This window comes from Haliotis cracherodii, unplaced genomic scaffold (genome assembly GCF_022045235.1).
Source record: "Haliotis cracherodii isolate W230 unplaced genomic scaffold, xgHalCrac1.p SCAF_10, whole genome shotgun sequence".
In the NCBI taxonomy this organism is placed as follows: Eukaryota; Metazoa; Mollusca; class Gastropoda; order Lepetellida; family Haliotidae; genus Haliotis; species Haliotis cracherodii.
Genome location: NW_027266265.1, coordinates 28,300,100 through 28,327,082, shown reverse-complemented (window position 1 = coordinate 28,327,082; position 26,983 = coordinate 28,300,100). Strand labels below are relative to the sequence as shown.

The following is a 26,983-nucleotide window of genomic DNA, read 5'->3' as shown; positions in this document are numbered from 1 at the left end:
AGGGTGAAATGTGTGAAGATAATACTCGCCTGCCTACTAACAAGACTTGACACTTATCTAAAGGTTTCGAATCTAGTCAGTGTTTGTGGAAATTCTGCTTTCCATAAAGTCAACTAATATCAGATAAAAGTACAATAATATCCGGTAGTGTCGTAATATACAAACTGTCATTGGATGGTCAAACAGCCATGTCATTGGATTGTCTAAAAGTAATGACATTAATGGAAATCAAAGAACATAAAATAATTTGAATCTGTAACAAGTGATCCAATAAATAAAATCCCACAGAATAACAGTAGCACCTATAAAACCATTCTAAAAGCCATCACATTTGTCACTGGAATTGAATAACGTTGTGAAGAAACAGACCAAACCATTTTTATCTCGTTTCCATTGTAATGGACATTGGGAATTAAGTGTTGCACTTTTGATCAACAAACATCAGACACACACAATAAAACGCTTCTCATTCATTCTGTTAAAAGGATGCTGTTACACTGATAACATGGGGAATGGTATTCAAACAATAATTTAGATGAATATACTATTAAATTAACTTAATTCCATGTTCCACTACCAATCTACAATTCATTATTTCTAATTCACAAGTAACCATAAGATAAAACTGTTCTTTAGGGATCTTCTTGCGAATTCAGTGTAACAAACATAATAATTCACTTTTTTTACATTTCAAACTAGGCCTCTTCATAAGCTACATGTTCATAATGTCAATTGTACTTGGCTATTGTCAAAATACTCACACCAGTACATGATGCTCTATAGGTTTTCACAGATTCTCTTCTGCATTATAGGAAGAAAGCAGCAATTTGGCAACATCCCATTTGGTTTCAGTACTTTGTTTTGTGGAGTATTTTAAACATGGTCAGAGAAGGCTTAGACATTGCTTAAACCTCATACCAAAATGAAAATTTGCCCCACTGAAATATAGAACGCCATGAAAAATGTATGTTTAGGAACCTGTTAAGATAAATGACTATAATAGTCTGAATATTGATTGCATTTAAGATATCCTAATTATTGGGACACACAAAACTTTTATGTACAACAACTTTTATATGAATATGAATTTTAGATGAATTGTTAACAATTCATATCAAATTGATCATTATGACATACAATAATACCTTAGGAAACGCAAAAGGGAAATATATTAACCATTCTTTAAAAGAAACACTTGATACAATGTTGATGACTTTCAATGGAGCAACTCATTATCAACCATGTTAACACTGCACTGACAACAGCCTCCAACAAAAGATCCATCGTCACCGCCATACCACACTAACTCTTTCATGGCACAACTGCAGACAAAACAGTAAAATTGGCACCAAACTCATGAAAAGTCTACACACAGCAACACTCACGCACACTTTTTGGCGTTTTCCACACTCACACTTTGGCTAAAATAACTACCAGTTGCTTATAATCCTCTGTACATAAAGAAAACATCTTGCTCTGAATTTCAATAAAAATACATTTACCTTTAAAAAAATACTGGTGACATAGTTTACATATGTTTCTGAACAGGTGATGAGCTCGACAATGGTGGGTGTTGGAGATTGGCAAAACAGATACAGCCAAGGGCCAAACAATGTACAGATGTATGCACTAGGGTGTATGTGTATGTGTATGTGTATAAACAAGGCTCAACAACAGCACTTATAAGGAATGACGGCACAGCACCACACCAGACAGACAGTACACCTGCACTAGGCCTACACATCAACTTGCTACTGATAATGTTATTCGTTCATCAAATATATATATAGCATAGTTTCCCATTCAATAATAAGATAAGACAAGCAGGCTATGCTTTTCTAGCTTGGCTTCAAAACATGGCCGACGTATGATGTATGTTATCATCTGTATGTTGCTCTTGGTAGAAGTTGGTCTTTCCTCACTGTATATCATTTAGGTAGTCATTTTAAGGGTCAAGTTTTATCGCCTAATACCCTAACCTCCCCCAATACATGGTACATCACATTCTTACTTTTGAGAGTTCTGTGCACTGTTAATCTGAAATAAATTATGATCAAAATTGCAAATATCAAGTCAAATACAATAAAAGGTTTCTCAGTCAATCCAAGGCTGCTGAATAAGGCTATACTCTGACCACAAGAAAAGTCAAGGTGATTTGGTGAAGTTCCATATCAACTCCACAAGGAAACTTCAGTGCTGAGACAGCTCCTCACTCCAGCACAAAGCACAAACGGGATGTCAATACGCAACAATAAGCACTCAAACAAGATCCATATGTCAGAACAATGCCTCAACAAGTGATTATACTTGCAAACAAGGACTTTGTCAACAAAATGCAGCTGAAGCAAGGTCTCAATTCCTCAAATCACAAACTGCTATTGATTAATCATACTGCATACTTTTTTAACCCAAACGTGAAACATCAGAGTTCTATTTGTTGACAAAAAAGTAACTGGCTGGCGGATATGCTTTGAAATATGAGACAAACTATTTTGGCTGTAGTAAGCATGTAACTCGAATATACACAACTTGATCTTGTATTTACAGAAAGGAGGGGCAGGGCAGCATTGGGACATCACAGTACTTGTTTCTATTTGTGACTGATCTCATACTTGTGACTTTCTACAAGAGAATAAATATCACTTCATTCCCATGCAAATAACACTGTACAGAAATTATGTACATTTCATTTTCAGTATCTCATAAAATCAACATTCATTGATTCAATGTCAAGGATTTCATGAAACTGTATCCATCTTGTAGTATCTTATGGTGATTGGCATCACAGAGCTACTGATTATTATGTTAAAAATGTATCTATCGGATAGACATATACAGTTATCAAATTCATATATAAAAAATTAGCCAATGAAATATATTCATGGTGACCAGGGCTCCAATACTCAACTTAGTCTAATGACTACCACGGGTCAGTGTGAATGGGGAATGGATCTTGCCAGGATTGCTATGTGAACTGCACCCTGTCATGAAACATAATAAGATACTAACATGCTAACCTCAGCTATTTATGCACATAAGCCAATTTGATCACGAAATTGTTCAGTTATATATATATATAGCCCTTGATTTTGATACAAGTTTCAGATTCATTCTCACCCACTTATGTACATACAAGAAAGAAATTTACACCTTTGCATAGCAGTGCTTGCAAAATGTTTGGTTAAAGCAAAACATCCTTTATCTGTCAATCACTCACACAGGTTAAGTAAAATATGTCATGTATTTGAATGAAGAAATGTCTAATATAGAAAACTAAATCTTTGGCTGTGCAGACCTTATAGCCACCAAGGACAAGACAGGTTAGACAAGTGGGGAGCACAATGGCAGTAAATTATCATCAATGTGCAAATCTGGCACAAATGGATATTTAGAATGACATGCTCTAGTGTTCTATGTGTATTTTTAAAGAAATAGTTCTCTTCGTCAATAAAATTCAAGGTACACAAGACATAGATTTCATATGAATCCTAGAGATCAACACACTACTTGAGTACAATTGTCGGTAAGATGTGGAATATACTGCTGGGCTGATGTCTAAAGCAATCAAAGAACTGGGGCTCATTTCACACAACGATTGTAGCCCAACAACTATGGTAAGACTATCTTACATTATAGGAGTTGCGACTGTCGTCCTAGCACTAGGATCGCTTTGTGAAACAAGTAACTGATTACTGCCAACTAATAGCAAGGATCCTGGTCTACAAAGCCACCTAATAACTTCAACTAACATGAGTCTTAATGATAAATCTTAACTTATGACAGTCAATGTTATTGCTTTGATGAATAAGGATGTGATTCACAATGAAGGTCAGATTACCAGTGTCAATAGCTTCAGCACTTTATCCATGTCCCAATGCATTATCCTTCATACTAAATTTGTTACACAAGTCCATGTAATAAATTGAGCCTTAATGGACAACAATTGGTTTCATTTTGAAGTTCTAACATAGCATCAATGTTGACATAATACAAATAATAAGGCCACTTATATTTATTCTTGGGTTTACAGATTCGCCAAAATTTAAATAAAAACAGCTTAAATATTTTATTCATATTTGTAATCATATTAGTCTTATTTTCCCTGACAACTCTAATTTTGACAGATAAGAAACATTAAAAATACAACAATATAAACAATTCAAAAGGAAAGAAACTATTAACTTTTCAAATAATGCTTGATAAAAATCTCTGGCCCTTGCAAGCCTGTCAAGAGAACAAAGCCTTCTCTGAAGTTATATACAGGACATGTTACAGTAAAATACCAAACATTCTGCACATTAAACAGTATCATGTTTCTACTTTTTTTTATGTCAAAACTGATTGACTGAAACATCTTCATGGCAAATACAAAAAACTATTGAGCTACAAATTTATTCATATTTTAACGACCAAGCTAACTGGTGTGAAAAAGTCTGCAATCCATACAATACAAGTGTGGCTGCACACTGGGACAATATTTGACAGTCCTCAGTATTACAGGTCCCATGTTCTGCTACACAGCTGCAAGTGATGCTCACACGTCACAGCTTCATCTCTGACTGCCAAGGGTTGATAATGGGATGGGGAACATTAAGCCAGGTGACTTTCTTTGGGGATTACCCAAGATTTTCTAAATCTTCTGAACAAAAAGATTTGGCACACAATTTTTAAACAGCACACTTGAAAGCAAACCAATTAACATACAAAAAATAACTACAGTGATTTTAGATGGGAAATGGGAGGACCATGTCTGATTAGACTGAAACCCTAAGCATCTGTCCACTCCTTGTTAATGTTGTCAGCTTGTCCTTGTCACACACAAACACGTACTAACATGGAGATCAATCTGTCCAGAATTCCATTCCAGTAGCAACAGGATATGACAAACATTTCACCTTACAGCTATTAGTCTATGCCTCATTTTTTGCCAAAAGGTCATATCTGTTATTAGGATAACCATACAAACACATGTCATAAAGCTATGGTCATCGTGGTACCATCTTGCCCAGAAAGCAGGGCCTTGTTCTATAAGGAGATCTTAAGCCAATGCCTATCATAGTATCTATTCAGTAGGACTTACGATTGTCATAGCATTAAGATCAGCTTGTGGAACCAGCCCCTGGAATTGTGAAAAACAATAACTTATATCCATGACATTGCTAATACTTTCTTCATGAGCATATATAAATAAACATTCATGTATTGGCACGAGAACAGGTACTTACGTCTGCATGTCATACTGTTACCCTAATGGCAAGTTTGCAATATATTTCCTTCATACAATAAATTAGTGTGACACACCTGCTTAACAGGAACGCCATGTGGTTTAACTACTTGATAAACATTTGGGTACTGAAACAAAATTTATGAAATATTGCATATGAACCTCACATGTATACATCCAAGACTAGAGTTATTGGATAGAGATATTAATTGAAACTGACTTGAATGGTACACAAAGACAATGATGATGATGAGTGATCAGCAAGAAAAGGTCTATTTCTTTGCCTACTTTACACACAGTCCATCCTTCAACCTGATAAACATTGTTTTAAATGCAAATACCAACTGCACATTGCTTTGGAAAAAATCTACCAAAACAGAAATGCAAAGCATCAAGAAGAATAATTTCCTCTCATCAAGAAGGATACCGGTAATTTCCTCTGAAGTGTAATTTCAGCTGCAGTAACTTCTGTCCTGTGACCTTGATACCTGCATGAGTGAGTCTGTCATAGCAATGGAGTGAAGAGACAATGGTACATACATAAACATACAGGAGTGGACACCACACTACTTGAGCACATACGTTGGGAAATATACATCATAAAATAAACTCATAAAAATAAATATCATAATGATAAACAAGCACTTGGGCGAAGTGTTTTGATGTATGACATGACTAGTGTGACATGAGACAAACCACAAATAACCAGTTCCAACTGGAAATAGGTCTGCAATCAAAGCGCAAACCATTAAGTTGATAACAGTGATTTTTGTCAAGAATTAATTTCAATTCCTTAAAAATATATCACTAGTAAATACTATCCTCTAAACAGCTACTCAGTGAAAGATATGACCAACTTGTATAAGCCACATACAACAGCTTCTCCCAACAGTTAGATATGAATTGGCAATAAGATCATTGCTAGCTAGATATGTCTTGACAATCAATATCTCCATAGCTAAAATAATTTACTGGTGAAATTATGTGTGACTGAAGCTACGTAAAACGGCTACAGTAAATGGCACCCTGTAGCACTGCTACAGATTGACAGTCATCAACTACCAACTCATCATTGCACAAACAAGTAGGCAGGACAGACAGACAGCTAGAGAAGGGTAAGCCATCAATCCTTTTGTCTGTTGCTTTTGCTAAGTACAAATGCTCAGAGGCATGCAGTGTGCACAATTGACATACAGAGTACACGAATACAGTGATCATTTGTGTTATGACTGTGAGCTAATTCTCCTCCTAGATAGACACTGATGGCCAGATAAGTAAACTAAAAAAGAACTTTGTTACTTTCATTGCTGCCCTTAAAACCAAGCAGTAGGAATTTCTTAAAGCCCACTGTCTTGCAAACTGACAAAAACTGATTAATCAGAAGCATTTTCATAAATTTTCATCTAGCTTTATATCTTATATCCATCCTTCTCAATATTAACAAACATATGAAATATACTGTATGATAAATGACACCATTGAGAAGACTTCACTGATTTTAAGATGAAGTAATACTTAAATGATAGAATGAAAATAGGGTACAGGTACAAAGACTGGTAGATATGATATTAAAAATCCTCATTCACATCAATGAACAGGGACTAAAAGAGGAAATAACACCAAGGAAAATTGTGATGCTTCAGCACTTGGCAGATAATGTTTGTAAGCTAGGGAGTAATTGTCAGCATACCAGTATCACAACACACCACTGTGACCTCACGACCTCAACAAGCGTCCAAATTCTACAGTTTTCAATCACTAACTGACATGGCTCGTATATACTCGTAAAACCTTGATGGATTGTATCAAAATCAACTTGACAACATGACAAATATTGTTATTCAGCACAAAGTCAGACTGTCTAATCTGAATGCTTGCCATTTGGACTTCATTTCAGAAACATCTACTCAAGTCAACTGTGTAAACTTCATCAAAAAGGTTGAACAGAAAACTGCACACAGCCTATCGTCAGCTTTGTATCTTCAACATCATGAAAGACAGCCAATGAACTTGTGCTGAAGGTTTGTTCACCGAGAAGCCACACAGCTGACACGCACTAGTCCTGATCGTCCATATCGACCAGGTCGGAGTCGTTGTCAGTCAGAGTCGGACTTGGGTTTGTAGTCCAGGTGGTAGTGTCCTGCAGAAAACATGTCAAAGTTAGTTTTTCTCAGGACAAGTATAATTCTTTACACAGAGTCAACCTTCAGACTGATTATATCTGCAAAAAAATAGGTCTGGACACATTTCTACTTAAATTCAGAGTTTGAAATTAAGGGGGGTCCTTGAGATCTATGGTATCTGAACATACAGACCACCCAAATCTGATACAGTAAACTACGTTTATAACGAACACGCTTGTAACGAACTGACAGATATAACAACCTTATTTTTTAGTCCCGACCATTTGTTGAATAAATGCTGTATAAAAGCTTATAATGAACTACGGTTATTACAAACTAAAATTAGTGATTCCTTCAAGTTCGTCATAACCGTAATTTACTGTATTGTTATATCATTATGATAAGGAACCATTGACTTTTATGTTAAAATTTCAACCCTTGAAATGTATAAGCGAAATTGATAGTACTCATCTGAAGAACTGAAACCATGTTTTTGCGAATACAAATAGACTATTTTGAAAATCACTATCGATTACCACTGAGAGACAACTGATTTAATCTGCCAATGATCTATCATAGTTGTTAGTCATTTTGCAACATTATTAAACAAGATATGGAATACTGTGACCAACAAATACAGAACCTTCCTCAAACTACTCATATATAGTCACAAGATAGAGTGAGTGAGTTCTACTTAATGCTGCTTTGAACACTTTCCGTATTATATCACAGCATGTCACCTCGGCTAGGAGAGAAAGTACTAAGTGTTGCAGGTCCTAGATGATAACTACCTCAGTACACAGATATAGTGTTCACGGATCACGAATCATAATCAGTGTCAACCTATCCTTAGAAATCAAGATCACTTAATCCATCTTGACGGCACTCTGAGAACAGACAAAAACTAGGATAAAGCACTGCTCACATAAATTGTGCTCACCTGACATGGCATCCATTGAATTTTCCTTGCAGTCTTGTGCTTTATGCGAGGAAGAGCCACAGTTGTAGCAGCCCTGAGGTTTGTGTTTGACATGGGCCCCGGGGTTGCCTTGACCATGGTGGAGGTTCCCATACAAGCTCTGGACCAAGTGGGGAGCCGCCATGGCTGGATGCATTTGTGGAAATGCTGGATGGTTCACATACATTTCATGATTTAGTCCATTGGGATAGGCTGGCGGAGGGACATGGTGCCCGTACGTGGGCAGGTTGGAGAAGGGTGGAATCATGCCATTTTGGTAGATGCTTGCCTGCATGTAGTACGGGTATGGCGGTATGACATTGTACTGAGGCTGATAGTTAGTAGAGGGGGTGCCGCTGTTACAGTTACAGCCACATGAACTACACTGAGCATGAGTGGTAGTCGACACTGTCTGGGGAGCGGCCGAGAATGTTGACGTTGCAGTTGAGAATGTGATAGTGGTGGAGGCAGCGCTCTGACTATTGTGAATCATCTGAAGTGGTGAGTCACTGCCAGAATGAACAGATTCTGGTGGCGTCCCAGACGGGTTGGGCATAGGAACGGGGACGCCATTAGCAGGTTTCACACTGAGGTTAGCTGGACCGGCAGAGTGGCCTGCCGGAATAGACTGTGGGGACCCCCCTTGTGAAACAGTCACAGATGTTGCACTGTTAACATTGGTAAGCACAGATCTTGGGCCATGCATAGGCACCATCGGGCCTCGTTGACACAATGACATATTATACGGCTGCAAAATCCTTTGAGAACTGACACCCTCACTGTTAGCACTATATGTTTGATTGGTAACTGTATTGTTGTTCAGGTTCAATGGCATCACACTAGTGGTCATGGGAATGTCTTGGCGCACAGCATGGTAGTACATCATCATATGCGGTTGTTGCTTGACGTGACCTTCTTGAGGCATGTTGATGACATTCTTGTTGTGTAGAGCTAAGTTTGTGTGTGCTGGAGCTGGCTTCACGTAGGGACGAAGGATGGAGGGAAAGACGGCATGGCGCGGTGCGAAGCCTGACGATGTCCCAGGACTAGGATTAGGGTCCGACTGATACCCGTTTTGTGTGGACATAGCAGCAGTTGCAACAGGAGCCAGGTCAGGCTTGGTGTCGGAGTAGACGTTATGGGGGGAAGGCTGTCTCACCAAACCACCCTTCACCTCCTCTGGATAAGGACCTCCTGACCTTGGTGGAAGTAATCCTGGGCGATTTGGATACAACCTTCTTTTACCATCTGTTCGCGGATTATCAAACTCACTACCATTAGGTTTGTCTGTAAAAAAAAGAACACTGATCAAAATACATTCAAGAAAATATATACAAAGACATATATAAATATTAGATAAATTTACACTTAACATTGTTCAATATGAAAAAAAGTAATTAAAAAAACAGAAGGTGCTTATGTCATTGACTGCTATTTCATTCTACAAAGTGGTAATTTCAGGAAATAGATGATTTACCGGTGATTGAAGCACATTAAAATTGAAGTAAAAGCTTGACATATTACACAGTGACAAAAACATAACAATAATAGCGTAACCAACCTTTGTCATTATCATCTGATCCCGAGCTGTCTGTCTTCTGTCTTTGTCTCATATTACACATCTGTGTTGGACTAGGAGGTGCACTTGATACCTCGGAGTCTGACCCAACCCCATCTGGCTGGGGTGGGGGTACCACAGGGGCAGGGGAATGGGTGACATAGATGGGGCCAGTTAAGAAGGGGATGGGGACAATAGGGGGAGCGTGGGCTGTAGGCCAGGGGATGTTATTGTGAGAAGCAGGGGACAATGTCCCACTGGAACCATCTACCACACCATTCAATGCAGGATTCGCTTTCTCTCTGGAACAAGAGCAAAACATACTGCACCAACTTTCTGTGTACATATAGAAATTGGTATATAACTAAGAATTACATATTGTAAGGGTCTTTCTTAGCTCAACCAAATTCAAAACAATATTATGACATTCATTGAAACAGTGCAAATGACTGATACTTCTTTTCTATGACAACAAGAATAGGTTACTACAGACAGATTCCACCTAGGGACAGCAAGTCTGTGATCAAAGTACAAAATGTTCTCCAAAGTTTTTGTAGTGTTATTCGAGTAACAAAATATAGCTTTCATTCTCATATCTTACATGTGATGAGTGGTTTCACATGATTTGATTACATTTACCTGTTGATAGTCTCCAATTTTGACTTGAGGTTGTTCTGGGCATCCTTTGGTAAACCAGCTTTAGTCAAGTCTTCTGAAGACTGGGACTTCAGCTAAATTTAACAATTGAGTTAATGAATGATTACAAACTGCCTTTATTACAGAAGTCAAAAGTAATGGCAAATACAAAAATGACAAAATGAATTTCTATTTGATTTCACTTTTTCAGTGAAAGTGACTGACTGCCTTTACAGCAATTTATATGTAAAACAAAACCTTCAGTTATGAAAACATACATAAAGGTGGCTAGTAAGTATTATATCAGAATAAAGACAGAAATATGGCACAGAGTTGATGGCAGTACCTGTTTGAGGGTGAGTTTCCCAAGTAGGTCTGAGTACTGATCCAGGTTGAGGAGTTTCAGCAGCTGAACAGTCTCCATGCACATATCAGAGCTTTGGTTGGGGGATGTGGAGCGGCTGTTCAGGGGGGACCCATTTGTTGAGGAAGGGGAGGAGTGTGAGGGAGAGTCTACATGATGGGAGACAACTCCATGGGGACAGATATGCCTGTAACAAGTGAAAGAAAGAATCTCATGTCTCTTCAAAACATAACTGACTACACAATAAAGAGCATGCAGGATATCCTCTTGATTCTAGACATGTAGGTGTGAATGCATTGGGTCTTAATAATAGTATTGCAATCATACTGCATACAATACAACCCCCCTAAGTATATGTAAGTGATTTTCCAACATTCCAGTTTTCTATTTGAAGATGGCGGGCCCAGGGCCAGATTAATATTTACAGTATCTATAATCAAGGTCCATACAGAAAGGGAACACTAAAATTCAAGGCCTTTTCAAGACTGTCAACTGTCATTTTCAAGGCTTTTTAGTTGGGTTACTAGTCTGTCAATATTTTATTTAATCCAGCATGCCATACCATTAAATGATACTATTTAAAGCAGTATGACCATAAGACATTTTCCAAAGATATTTTTTTTCACATCAAACAAAAAAATAAATTAGGTTTGTCATGAATTCTTCGTTGTCTTCGGCACACAATCTATTACTGTGATATCACTTCGTTCATATTTTTGAGTGTTTTAATATTTTTACTAACCAGTACATGTCATTTTTGTACAAATTCAAGTCAGTTCAAACATCAGTACCTACCTTTGGTTGTTAGGGACAGGGAGATAGTCTGCAGAGTTACATCTCGCCAACCTCGGGTCTATAGGAACTGGAATAGCCACACCAAAACAACCTTATGTCAAAATTGATTAATGTACATACCAGACAAAGTTTCATTCACATCAACAGCAATCAGCACTAAAATATTGATAAAACAATTCAAACTGCACAACGTATTCATTCAAAATGTTAATTATGTTAACATGTCATATGGAACATATAAAACGCTAGAGAGCATAAACAAAGAAAGATGACGACAGCAAGGAAAGATCAGGCCTGAACCCAACAGAATGAAAGCTTGCAACTGATTTCACTGATATTTATGTTCCTAGAAAATTGGTATTTTCTGAATATATTACAGAAGTTACTGCTTGATATTTACTGGTTGAAAACTGTTATGGATTTGATTACTGAAATATTTGACAATTATTACTCCAGACCATATTTCCTACTGCAGGATATACAACACACAAAAGAATTAAAAGAATAATATGTTACCAAATATAACGTCATGCAACTAGAAAATGGTAATTTTTTTTGCACATATACTTATGTCAGCAACATTCAACAAATATTCCAAAGAATAACAGAATAAACACAGTACAAGTATCTTAGCAGTGATATTAAACCATCGAATTAACAGTCAAATACAAAAGCAATAGAATCCCTTGCAAATACAAATGCCTTCCCGCTTCACAAAATCTACCACCAAAGCCTCATAGTTAGATACCCCCTCTGAGGCTTACCAAGATAATTTTGAGGAAAAGGATGCAGTTGCGAGTTGCATACTGTCAAGGATTTCAGTGGAAATGGAGGTATCATCTGCTCCCCGTCTACAAAACAATGGAACCAAGTATCATAGAAACGAACACTTTTGCAGACAACAAAAAGAAGTCCTCACAACATTTATAGAACTAAATAGAACTGTGCAACATACAAGAACTTTACTGTGAAGGTGGGGGAAGTTGGAAATTTGTTTATGCCCAGTGGCTCGCTCCACCAAGCAATCTCAGCCCTATGGAGATCATTACCCCTATATTTTAACATGGGCTTACAGTAGTCGTAGCGCTAACATCACTTTGTGGAACAGGTGCCTGGTTTGCAATATTTCAGCTATGTCAAGGCAGAAATGCGATCTGAATCTGACAAACAAGTGGTTGATAGTGTGAGTGTGTGCAAAGGATTTAACACTGCTTTGAACAGTATTTCAATTATCATGGCATGTCAGCTTATAGTGGGAAGAAATGTAGTGATGAATGCATGGAGTGATGCAAGTCATAGACTTCTACCACTTTGGTGAAACCCACAAGAACAGGTCAGGTGAGGATAAACTTAGATATAAGCAGGACAAATCGGGATATGAACCCACGATCTCAGGTTTCCGGCATGCCTAAGGGATGTAACTCTGCACAGCAAATTGTGGCACTTGAGACAACTGGGCCACACATTTCCCTGCCTGACAGTGGGAGAAAAGATCCACTAGACTGTTACCTTCACTACCCATGATATCTGGGTACACTGACAACCTATAAACCAGGTTAAAACTGAAGCATATTCTTCTATGCTGGTCCCCTTTTGACCACTCTATTCTTGTTATAGTATGTTATATGCCCTTACAAGAAATGTGAGAGGCAGGGTCTTTTCTCCACCAGAATCCACCCTTGGTTGAAAGTCAATGTTCTTATTGTGTGTGCAATGTATGAAAGGATGTGTGCAGCAAACTAATTCAGATCATCAAAAATAACATCTTACAAATACAGCAGCAGTGCTTCATTAAATACAAACATATATTTCAACCATATCATTGCTTGGTTGAAGCGTCCATTACCTGTAGTTACAGACATTGGGGAGAGGGGTACACCACAGCCTACACGAGGAGGTGCAGGAGGGATAACTTGCTCTTGTTGACCTTGTTGAATCTGATTGCCTCCCTTGAAGAACTCTACAACTTGATCATGCTTCAGTATAGCAGACTGTCTGACAAGAAGGCTAAAAAAAAGACCCAATATTATCAGTTTATATCAAAAACATTTGAGTCTACCAGTCCAAACTGATCTTTTGGCAGCATTTGTAATAAGTTTTAACATCAATATGTGGGCAATTGTGAGCTGAGCTTACTAGACAGAAAGAAGGCTGAAGTTGTGGAATGTAATATAAATATCCTATCTTTGAATGGGATGGGAAAATCAATCAGGACCATTTGCATACAATTGAGTAAGGTACATTTCCAGCCAAGTTTTCAAAGTTATTAACACCAATTTCCATACTTTTCATATGACGCCAACTAGCAACTAAATTATATTTTCCCATCTGCCCGGCACTTAATTTTCAAGGGTCGGATAAATCTGGCATGCTAATTTAACCCTTGTGCCCAATCTGTCCTAGGTATTAGGATTTAAATTGACTGAGTGAATCCTCCACAATGCCTCAGTCAGGTGGCTGTAAATAACTGAGTCTGAATCAGCCAAACCACAGGGTTGGTACCTGGTAGCATGAGCATGATGAGTAAAGATGCACTGCAGAGATACACTAACAGCCAAGTCACACAATAGCCACATTCTGGAGTGAGTGAGTATGGTTTTACGCCACTTTTAGCAATGTTCCAGCAATATCACGACGGGGGACACCAGAAATGGGCGTCTCACATTGTACCCATGTCGGGAATCGAACCCGGGTCTTCGGCGTGACAAGCGAACGATTTAACCACTAGGCTACCTGACTGCCCCCAACATTCTGGAAAGCAGTTACAAAAATCATTAGAACATCCACAGGATTGTTCTGAGAATCACACTTGAAAAGTTGCCCAGTGTCCTAAGATTGAAATTCTCTGTGATATAAAAGATTTGAAAGCAAAGCAAACTAGCACACCTGATGTAGTTTGTCAGGGTCCTGGCCAGCTCCTCCTTGTGTTGGTGGTAGTGATGGTTATCTGAAACAGCAATGAGGTTGCACTTCACACTTTGCATAATCTAACTCCAGTCATAACAATAGTAGGATGTGAATCTGTAAGTGAGGGAGCAAGTTTGGTCTAATGCCACACTGAACAGTATTCTAGTCATATCGTGGCGTCAGCATGATGTGGGAGGAAAGCCCAAAGTGATGCAGGTCTTAGACATTTGCCACTTTAGCGAAACCCATGAACAGTTGGGAGCTGAGAAACCTGAAATATGACCAAGGTGAATCTGGTATTTGAACCCACTATCATAGGTTTATGATGCAACTCTGAACAGCAAATTGTAATGCTTTAGATATGAATGATACCAAGAGTCATCAGAAGATGACAACTCCCCTGGCCCCCACAAAAGCTAAAGGCACCACTTCAGCCCCTGGTTAATACATGTACCAGGTTTAGATGAAAAATCTTTAACAGTTTTCAACTTTTGCTCCAGAAATGAAATACAGAGTGAGACAGACAGACAAGACCAGATAGTGACAACATATTAGAAACATATTCAGGGCAAAGAACATCTAAGCAACTACAATGCTTATAGATTATTGTTACACACAGCAATAAGCTGTAGTATAAGAAGAAAGATTAGCTACACAACTTACAGTGATTTGAAAAGGCGGATTTCCATTCTCTTTTTTGAAGTTCAACTTCATCAGGAAAAAGTCTTAACAACTGCAAAGGGGAGAGAATGTGAAAACAGATATAACACAGATCATATTCCAAACCTTTCTGGACAATATAAATATTGTAGAAAGATAGCAATTTCACTTAAGTAGTAGCCCCAAAACTCAACATAAATCGTGATATTGGAGTCATGATATGATACGTCTTGCAATACCTGCTGGTAATTTGCCTCATTTGCCTCTAGTCTCATTCAAATAATATTATGTAATCAGATACAATCTGAACAATGACAGTAAGTAAGGTAATGCTAGCCATAGAAGTTGTTAAGGCAGGTTATTACTTTTGGAAAATTGATACAGAAATATAACATGAATGCACAGGTAAATGGATCATGTTATTCATGTATCTTATATTTAGGTGAATACAGAAATAGCATCAATATATATGAATCATGATACACATATTAAACTATATCCCAACATGGACAATCTGTGACACTCCTGTGATCTCTGTAGGCACGCCTAGGCTGATATGGTTCAACATGGAACACTTCATTTGGCTGGAAATCGCTATACTTACTCGAATGTGAAAATCGTGCATCTCCCGCATCGTCTTGGTGAGTTCAAACACACTGCCATTTGACCAGGTAACCTGTAGGTACATCAGAACACTTACTTAATGAGTTACAAACATATGGGGGTATCTAAGGTAAACTAAACACATAACAAAATGTCAGATTTGAACTAATTTCATAACCTAAGCATTAGGAAAAAGCAAAACATATTCTACTCACATGGACCTTAAACTCAAATTTCTTTCCAGATTGCTTGCGTGGGGAGAACTCTTTCACCTCTACGTTGCAAATGGAGTCTGTAAAAAAATGTCATAAATGAATCATTTGAGAGACAATTTAATGTTATTTCATAATAATGTAACAAAATATCCCCTCAGGTACCCCTCCCATTGAAGATACACACTCTATTCCTCATGTTACAAGCAACTAAACAATGTCATACACCAGCAATCTGCTTATTATAGTAGTCCATTAGTGTTGCACTTTTCGTTGCTAGATATCATGCTGAAAGCACACCATTATTACACCTGGGGAGTATGAAACCCAAGCTGCCTGTGAGGCGAATGAAGGTTAACAGCAACATTATCATGATTATCATCTCACCCAACCAAGTACCCAATTACTGCCGGGTGAACAGAGGCATATTTCATTCAAAAACTTCTGCTGAAGGAGACATCACCTGTAACATGTGCTTATGTGTGGGACAGGACCAAATCCCTAGAAACTGTCAGGAGTCAAGCTTGCTGAATCCATATTGTTAATACTTTCAGGTAAATATATGGTTTTGACATGTCATGCAGTGAATCTCCATGTCGACTTACCTTGCTGCTCCCTCAGTCTTGCTTCAACTGCTTCACCTGAACTTGGCTCTTCGAAGAGGTCACATGCTTCAGTGTTCTGGAAGAAATTAAAGCATTGTCTGTTACCATGGTTAAAAGAAAATAACTTGAAACATGTACATCTTTATCAAATGTTATCATAATGATAGGAATACCTACAGTTCATCACCAAAAGCTAAGTGCATGAACCTATCTCTTGAGCATTTGAAATTCTGGTGTAACATGAAGCCACATTTTACATGTGCACACAAAATGCAAATTAATCTAAAACTACTACATCTTTAATGTACTGTAATCTATCACTAAAAGGGATCATGTCAAACATGTCTAAGTTTGCTACAAATGATCAAACATTGATGGGTCAAGAACATTCATCAAGAAATTAGTAGAATTTGACATCCACCAAACCCACTTAGATTAATGAAGTGTATAGTGAGTAGAGGTGACATACTCAATGTACTGTATTCTTAACATGACATGTCAACTCCATCAAAAAAAATAAAAAATTAATTTCACAAATGAATACCTTAAACATGATGAAGAGACTGAATGTAGTTAATGATGGGTAGCCATAATCAGTATGATCAGTAAATTTAAAGAGCAACAGAAACGTTTCATTACCTTTGTTACACAAGTTAATGGGGTATCAATCATCCATCTCCTATTGTCAATCATGATACATCATAGTTATTTAAACAAATATTATGAACAATTTCAAAATTAACTACCTGATTACAACTAACAATGTAATCAAAATGCAAACAAATCAATTGTTTTCGAACATTATATTGTATTTGTTTGCACAAGCATAACTACAGACTTTGTCCTATTAAGGGCCTGGTATGCCAGGCCTACTAACCCCAGGTGTTCCAAATAATGGCTGCACATGATGATAGAAATAAGACATCTGTCAAATTGAATACTGCATGTGTTTGTTTACAATATATCTTTTGAGTCTACTTTTGTCTACTTGCTCAAACTTAGCTGTCAGTAGGTGAATTGTAGTGTTGTTATATGAACTCTTATTAGCTGAGCTTACTACATGTACTAGACTGAGCATGGACTAGTGGAGTAGTGGACTAGCAGCTGAAGGCGCAGAGTGATACATGTATCCTGTCATTCCACAGTTGATTTGTTCACCACTCACATAATGTCCAGGTGTCCCCACTACCTCCCTCTAATCGAATTTTTCTTCAGAACTCTGCAACTATCATTAAAACAGTCATGATACGTAGGTCAAAATAAACAGATTTACATATCTGTATTCAATGTTCAAAATCAATAGGTATACTGCTAGATAAGTAACTCCAGGAAGGAATATGACATTCCCTGTAGACTACCACTTTTACTATCAGGTAGACGGCAACTCTGCAGCAGGTCATTTTTGAGGACATGTGAAATATAACATGATATAATTTAAGTTTTAACCCTGGTGTATTTTTCTATCCTTTTTAAGGCATGATATTCCAAGTGTTTAATCTGCTTAAAATGTAGTAGTTTTACAACCAGGACAATAGGTATCAAACATTCACTTCTGTCAGAGACAACATTGTCCTTATTATCAAAAACTACAACATGTACAAAGTGGCCAGTAATTTTATCAATTCAATATCATCAGGTATTGCTTAATTCTTTAATGTCTAAAGTTAAACCTAAACAGAGTTCATCTGCAAAGTTCAGTTATGTCATAATTTTCTAAACCATCCAGAATGGAATGGGTGGGTCAGAGTTTGACCTTGACTTACTAAAGTTATAATACTTTTAAGATTCCTTGCAGGCAACATGAGGTTAATGTAATGTAATGGTGTAGTGTACTGTACATCTTGATAATTACCTTAAGAACCTGGAATGAATCAATGATGATGTGGACAGTGGTCATTAGGGTTGAAAAACAAATTGAAAATCGTTACATAAGCAACTGTGATGAAAGTTTAAATTTAACAAAACAGACTGTTATGATCAGTCATGTCAATTGCCAAAGATGGAACGCAACTGTTTTTGTTACATGTATAACTTAAATGTCCACAGAGTAATCCATGCTTGAATGTGTCACCACTCACCCATGGCATGAAGTGTGTTGATTTCTTTCTGACTTTATTGCATATTTGCTCAAAGTTACTTGTCCGATATTCATCAATAATTGATCGATATATAGTTAACGATAATCGATCTTTATGATCTGTATTGATAGCCAGCCCTCCTGGTCATGATTGATGGATGACACCCATAACTACTCTTGATGCATTATAGGTACAATATAAATTGTACATCCTCGGGATGCAGAATATTCTCCCAATCTCAACATTTGTGCATACTGGATGGATATTAATGATTTGTGCATCGCTTAAAACCCTGGTGGGTCAAACCTATAAAATATATCAGAACACCTCCATCATGTCCATTCTGTTCATGGTTGGTGTCTTTTAATGGTTGCTAGACACATACACCCAAAGTAGAAAGTGAAAACATGACTACAAACAGTACAAGCAGTAAAGATATCCAATCACTTTAGTGAGAATGAGATCCCAGTGGTTGATTAGAGAACTCTAAATGCACATGATGTATATAACACCAAAATATTTAGAATCTCCAAGGTACCTAACAAGCTTAGCGACACTCCATTATCTAAATCTTGGGTGCAAACTTATGAAAGGCTAAAATAGGAAATCTATTGCCTATGGATGTCTGCTAGCATGATCATGATGTTATTGTGCTCACTGTATACATGGTATAACTTTTGTATACTGGAATGCAAAACAAACATTTATATATAAAACTATCACTGACATCTTGCTCTTCCCATTTTCTATTTGATTGCTAGTTTATTCCATTTACACTATGTGAAGGAAAATACATGCACGTTCATGATATTTTTATAGGTAAGCAATTTATCATCTTATGACAAACAGTTTGCTTTAGTTGAAGTCAACTGCAGATATATTTACTTACATAATCAATGTTAAAGATCACTTCAACATTTGACCTTGACAGCTGTGCCGAGTGCTGGTCTAAGAACTGAGGTGCAGATGCCATGTGGCTCACGAACAGTTACACAAATATCTTCTATCATGATGGAAGAGATCCTCCTCATTAATCATGTTAATAATTTATTTCATATTATGCTAAAAAAGATGTCCAACATTTTCAGCACATATTACATGGGAGGAGAACTTACAATATTTAGCATGCAAAGAACAAATGAAGGAAGAGAGATGATGAGAACAGGAGAATGTGTATTGTGTACTTGGACAGTCAACAACAATAAAGTGGTGTTCACAGCGACATCCTGTCAGACTGAAAAAAATTCAGGCTGAGAAACACAAACACATATTTGTTGACTCCCTGATTGTACTTAATGGAACTCTTTGCACAGGTTACAACCGTCAATTTATTAATTCCAACAATAGCGCAAAACTTGAAGAGAATCAGGGAGAGGTGGTGAAGTAACTACTACAAAGTTGTAGGTCTCAGATGTCCATCAAGTACCAAATAAGCAACTTTAAACATCCTTCAGCAGACTTCAAAGAAGGCAATGGCACCAATGCCACAGAAAATTACAATAAAATCATTCAATTGTTGGAGTCGCTGGCTAAATACAAGGAAACAACACAACCTGTCGACAGATCAAATCCATAGCCCAAACCAAACAGCCATATACCATGTGTACAAGTCTCTACTTTCTGTTTAACTCTCCGGTAATGATATTTTTAGATTTCATTGGAAAGGTAGATTATGACATTTCCAAGAAGGCTATCAGTATCAATGACTAACAACAGAAACATTTCACTGACATTACTTCTTTATTAAAATATTTCTGCCTTGAAAGTTTATTCAGGTTTAATAACTGGTGTTCAGGTGTTGGACTTCAGCCACTAGTCCAAACCCCTTGTCTAGAATTTACTTTATTTGGTTTAACATGCCAACCAAATATTTAAAGGTACATATTCAAGATTTTGGGATCCCTAAATGAAATACTATTTACAATATTATCTCTGACTGCTTAGTGCCCTATATTTGTTTAAAGGCCCAGTTATCAGTGAAATGCAAGTCACTGCTGCAGAGCAATAACATCTATTACCATGTAACATCAATTTACATGTATTACTATTATACTGGTAACATGACTTGGCAAATGTTTCATTCCCGTTTGGCAAATTTTACTGACATTTACTTCAGACTTGTGGCTGCATATCTGCCTCTGAGAATGTGTACATATATTCCTGGAAATACCTCAAGGACACCAGAAGCCCTGTTTAATTTTGAAAACTGTAGGTATAATCAATCAAACCAAGAACAAAGTAATGTTTTTTTATTCTGTAAATTATAACTAATTGCATAACTAGTGTCTCCACTTTCCCAAGATCATTTACTGCAGATTATGGTATAAATAACTAAAAAACTCACTGATTACCAGGTATTTGCTGATTGTATAACAACTGTGGAGGAGAAAAATTGAAACTGCACTGAACATATGACTTTAAATGGGGGGGGACATCTACAATGGAGTGAGTGAGTTGGGTTTAAGGCCACTTTGGACATTTTCCAGTTATATCATGTCAGCTTTATGTGGGAACAAAGCTTGAAGTGACATTTACCACTTTGTGGTAACCCACGAGCATGTGTATTGTGCTGACAAACCTAGAAACATAATTACGGCAAACCGGGATTTGAACCCACGATCATAGGTTTGTCACGCCAAAAGGACGCAATTCTGCACAGTGAAATGCTGCACATAGACAACTGTCCCCTGGAAACATGCTATACTAGTATACACAGCAAAGCAGTGCAAGCAAGGACCTACTTAATACTAACACTAGTAACAGGCATCTCACACATATTTCACCTGTCTGGTGACCTTCCACCAATATGCTAATTAACTGGTGATATTTAACCATCATCAATACCCTAAACTATCCACTCAACCACTACAAAGAGATGACAGCCATGAAAACAGCACTACTTCTGGGCTACCTCTGGTCAAATTGAATACAGGGACTATTGGATGATATAGTATGTTTAACAGTGGACATATCAAGATCCAGTTAGATTACCCTGAGAAAAGGAGCTTTGGTACTTATGAAATGACATTGTAATAATAAAAAAAATATAATTTGTTTGTTTTGTTGTTTAACATGTTTAACTCCGAAATAAGAATATTCCTGGTACATTATGGCAGTCTGTAAATAATCATTTGTGGCCCAGACAATCCAGTGATTGACATCATGCACATCGATTTACGAAACTGGGATATGATAAAATGCCATACATCAACCAAGTCAGCAAATCTGACCACTAAGAAGACTCTGGTTAATTTCCATTCCATGAACATAACAATATCGTGCAGTGTTTTAAGTTAAGGAGGGTCCTGGTGTCCTTGAGATTTGCTGTTGTAGTATGTGAACTTAGGGACCCCTAAATATTTTAACACTGAGGTCATGACAAAGACTTCTTGACTTATATGCCTAATTTTGACAACTGATGTGAGACATCCATCTTCACAAGGCAAGGGAGTTAACTGACTGTAAAAGTCCAGTTTCCACCCTCGCCAAACTTGGCTGGAACTAAGGAGGATATTTTGGCTGGACTAACGAGTCTATGCATAGTCCAATCAAAATTGACATCGACATATGGTTTGTAAATAACATAGATTTCAACGTGCAAATTTTGATCGACTGCAGGATTTGCAAATGATGTGTACTGTCAACTGGGCGTTGATAGATATTTTCCAAATCTTTTAACGTTTTTAATCAAGGTGCTCACGTGTTTTGATGCACTTCGCGAGGAAAGACCTGTTTTGATACATGTAAAACACATGTACTTGCATACAACTATATGTGTCCAACATGTCAGTATGCCAAACTACAGGATGATTTTTAATGAGTTCTACTCAATTAGCACTTGATTAGTGCTATAGTCTGATAGTGTTAAAGTACTCTTGTGTACTGCCTGTAATCATTATCAATTTCAACTAGAATAGTGAAGCTATACAGATGTGCATTCAGCCAGTTTTGAAACAATTAGACATGAGATTGGAAACTTCAGTGAAGTAATATGTTTAGATGTTGAAGACTAATAATCATGATAATTAACCTATTTGGATCCAACTAAATGTCAGGTCAAACAATTATAAGCACGATCAGTTAAACAATGTTTTGTAGGCACCATGAGCAGTTTGAACCAATATTATGGCTTTGATACAATCGATCAATGCTATAGTCACAAATAATCTTTCAAAAGATGATCTCATACATCATGTACATGTCATACACAAATGTCTACACGATCAGTCAGTTAGTCAAAGGCTAGTGAAAATCAAGGAGGACTATTTGTTGATTCCCGAATATAAAGCAATCTCGGCACTAGTCCAAAATCACCCATAGAACTAGTTGGTTATGACCATTGGTGAAAAAATGAAACCTTATTGTTTTAGGAAGCTGACAGGTGATTGGCTCAAGAACCCACGCAGCCTTCAGTTAGATTTGGCAGTCAAAGTTATCTCAGGGTTCACCCGACACGACCTTCCATGGAGGTGTCCTCAGATCTTATTGGAGTAAAATATCTGAGCTTAATCATGTTAAATGAGACTGTCAGCACATGCTCTTTGTAAGAACTGACTGAAATGTGACACGTACGTCTGATTGTGTATCATGATGATGCTCCAATAAAGTGCATCACTGCTTGTGTTTTCAGTCAGTGGTTTGCCTGATCCAGACATGATTACTTTCAGACCAAGTTGATCTCTGATATAGCTGGATTACAGCGGACGGCTAGATCATATAACACTCAATTGACTCACAACAATACCATGAACCACTGGAACCTTTAGCCAACCCATATAAATATTTCCCTTAGAAGAATGTCATTTGTGTTGTTGACATTGTGATGCATTCACAGCAATTTCGGAAATAAAGCCAAGCAGTCTACAAATTATTTAATCAGTTGTTAGTGATACTACTAATCCAAATGTCAAACTGTTTATGACAATCTACACATCATGTTTTGTTTGTGTGTTGTTTAACTCCTGCACCCAGCACTATTCCAGCTATGACGGCAGTCTGAATATAGTCAAGTCTGAACCAGACAATCCAGTAATTGATATCATGAGCATCGATCCACACAATTGGGATACAATCATGAATGACATGCATCAACCAAAACAGTGAGCCTGACTGCCCGGATTGACCATGGGTTGCTGAAGACCTATTATAACCCAGATCTTCATGGTCCTACCCATCATGTACATTTAGAGGAAAACCTTCTGAAAATCATGTAGACACAAAGGTTATTAGCACACACACCAAACGTTTTTATAAGTAAGGATCTATGGCATGTATTTCTTTTGATTCCAATATTAAGTATTGGAACTCATCTTTTAACAGGGCATTATGTACACACGCCATGTGAAATAATGATGAGATACTCATTCATATTTAAGTCTGTCTTAACTCAGTGTTGGTGGGTTGTATTTTTAATATGTATTTCATGAAAATTTCAATGTTTACAGAAATTACAACACTTCTGTACTGTCAAAGGCCACAGAACGTGTTTTTGACAGAACAGAGTTTTCCGTTTATCTCTAATAAAATTATGAATACATTTATGACAACACAGTTCTGAATACGTAATTGATTAGGTAAGTAATACTACACATTCTCAAGTAACTCCGTGTCCTAATATTAACATTTTTTGGGCAAAAAATGGAATTTCAAAACTGGTGTCCGCCATATTGGAATAAACAGCACCGAGTGTCAACCATTGAAACTCATACCTTGTTCCGTCTGTCACTTGCCCCGGGATCGAATCTTGCATAATGCTCATAGAGAATGTTCTTTTGGTGAAACTGAAACGCAGGGTGATTGATGGCCAGGGTCAAAGCCATCAAGATTTCTTCATTGTCATTGGGATCGGGTCCAAATGTGAAAGCTCGTTCAAGATTTTTCTCCAACACTTCGAAGAGAAGTTGAGCGCACGGGGTGTTGGACGAATGTAACAACGACAAATAAACACTGACTGTTGCACGCAATTGTTTATCCGTTCCCGATTGTAGCTTTGATATTTCTGCACTATTGTTTGCCTTTAATTCTGCATCACGAAGGAAATTGTAGTTTTTCTTCCCATGGTCTTCAAGCACAGATCCGAGAAACCGAAGTTCCAGTGGGAGGCACATATGTAGCAGTCCACACATGTAATCTATCCGCTGGTGCGGCCTTAGATTCTTGAACCATTTACATAATTCCTCCTTACACACCATCGTACAGTGAGGTGCCTGTCTGAAGCACGTCCTCCTCCAATTAGGCGACTATCAGTTATTCATAACTTCCTAAATTTGCCGTAATAGATCACGATTTTCAGTAAGTCGCCATGTAAAATTCTCCGAAACAGTACGAGTAATAGTCATACGGGCACTTTGGATTTGTAGAGTACTTGCAACACAACTATTCTACAATAAACACTTATTCCTAACCCGTACTCATTTTATTTATCGTAAAAAAGGAGCGTTTGTGATTTTTTGTCCTTAGAAAATGCTACTTGTTTTTAAACATAAATATCGAGTAAGTTGTGGTTACAGATTCAACACTAAATCAATCTGAATATCATATTTAAACAACGATATTTTAACTTACAAAACCAAGAAAAATAGGTAATTACGCAAATAGAGCAAAATAGCCACTGGAACAATATGTTAGCTTATAGATTATAATATTACAAAACATAAAGAAACGTTTCTGTGATAATGTTGTACATTAAATTACATAAATTTCAGTAGCTGATCCTTTACAATTGATTGTTTTCTAGAAACTAGTATAATACCATGTTAGGTAGCCAATCACTGTCAACTTGTGTTGGAAAATCTTCTGTGCGATTATGACATGTTGTTTGAATCACTTTGCATATATGCGAACTTATACGTATAGAAATTGATAAAAACTGTTCGTTACAGGACCCAAGGCCAGACAGGAAGACTTAAAATGAATTAATCTACGTAACAAATAATGACATATATACGTTGGTAATTCTATGATATCCAGATAAGTATCACCAAGTTTTAGGTATCTGATATCAGTGCTACATAAAGGCTTAAATCCCATCACGTTATATCCTACATGCAGTTTAACACCTTAAACTTCCACATATAGCAACGTCCGATTAAAATTGTTTAATTACACTCATTAAAATGTAAACAATTTAACTCTTTCTAAAGTCAAATGGGTCAAAATCCTTTTATCTGGGTCATTGGCAACACAGCCGATAGAGCATGTTGTGAATTCAGCCTAAATAGGAGCAAGGTTGAGGTAAATATAGTGCCTAGTGGTGAGAGAGAAGAGTGGCTCTGTAATTCCTCAGTTTCACGCCAGCATATGTCAGAGGAATGCTTCGGTTCTCCAAAATAACAAGGAACCGCAAGTCTACTACACAAGGCAATTCTTCGCCGGAGTGCATGTCTTCGTGTAGTCACCTGTTCAACGAACAGCTCGGAAACTATATGGCAGAATGTATGTAGCATGCTTGTGTTTATACAAACTGCACTACAACAATGAGTGTTTGTTTTTTTCGAACGTCACAACCACATCAAATGCATTTAAGTGAACCTTATGACAACTTAATATGAAAGATTAAACTGTTTAAACTGCATTTGTATTGTGTTATTTCGTCTTGAAATCACTTCTATCACACACCACTCCATCAACTTACCATGAGCACTGCATGTAAATGGGGAGCGGTGGGTAGACTAATGGTTGAAGCGTTCGCTCGCTAGGTCGAAGACCCAGGTTCGATTCCCCACATGGGCAAAACGTGGGAAGCCCATTTCTGGTGTACCCCGCCTTGATATTGCTGGAATAATGCTAAAAGTGGCGTTAAACCATACTCATTCACATGAGTAAGTTAATGAGTGAATATGGTTTTCCGTCTCTTTTGTCAATATTCCAACAACAAAAACACGACGGGACACCAGAAATGGGCTTCACACATTGCACAGGTGTGGGCATTCTAACCCAGGTCTTCGACGTGACCGGCGATCGCTTCATCATACGACTATACACATAAATACCAAACTAATTTGTTGAATGAAACTTGTTGATAAAGGGGATTGTAGATATACATTTCGTGCATATCCGCCACCTTGTTGCTCCCAATATAAGTCCACATATATATGTACATGATATGCATGTTAACTGTGGGAGTCTTAGCGCTAATGTAGGTTTGTGGAACCGGGCCAAGGACGTTCAGGGCCAACTCCCACTTGACAAAGATGGCATGACCGTATTTACCTTTGAAATACATGTCTCCCAGGGTTTTGCATTTGTGAAACAATCATAG

At 37.5% G+C, this 26,983-nt stretch overlaps 1 protein-coding gene across 2 annotated transcripts; it reads right to left on the bottom strand.

Moving 5' to 3' along the window:
• Nucleotides 1-1,627: 1,627 nt before the first annotated feature.
• On the bottom strand, nucleotides 1,628-25,055 carry LOC139454239 (zinc finger CCHC domain-containing protein 2-like). Of its 2 annotated transcripts, XM_071235844.1 has the most exons (14): nucleotides 24,432-25,055; nucleotides 16,646-16,721; nucleotides 16,044-16,120; nucleotides 15,830-15,901; nucleotides 15,229-15,298; nucleotides 14,545-14,605; nucleotides 13,505-13,665; nucleotides 12,423-12,509; nucleotides 11,659-11,725; nucleotides 10,846-11,050; nucleotides 10,503-10,594; nucleotides 9,867-10,165; nucleotides 8,288-9,592; nucleotides 1,628-7,364 (listed from the first exon to the last, which is right to left on the bottom strand). In XM_071235844.1, the coding sequence occupies exons 1-14, from the start codon at nucleotides 24,912-24,914 to the stop codon at nucleotides 7,321-7,323; spliced, it is 3,099 nt and encodes a 1,032-aa protein (XP_071091945.1). In that variant the 5' UTR covers nucleotides 24,915-25,055; the 3' UTR covers nucleotides 1,628-7,320. The 2 variants fall into 2 exon arrangements, with proteins under 2 accessions (XP_071091945.1, XP_071091946.1); XM_071235845.1 differs by lacking the exon at nucleotides 12,423-12,509.
• Between the last annotated feature and the right edge of the window lie 1,928 nt (nucleotides 25,056-26,983).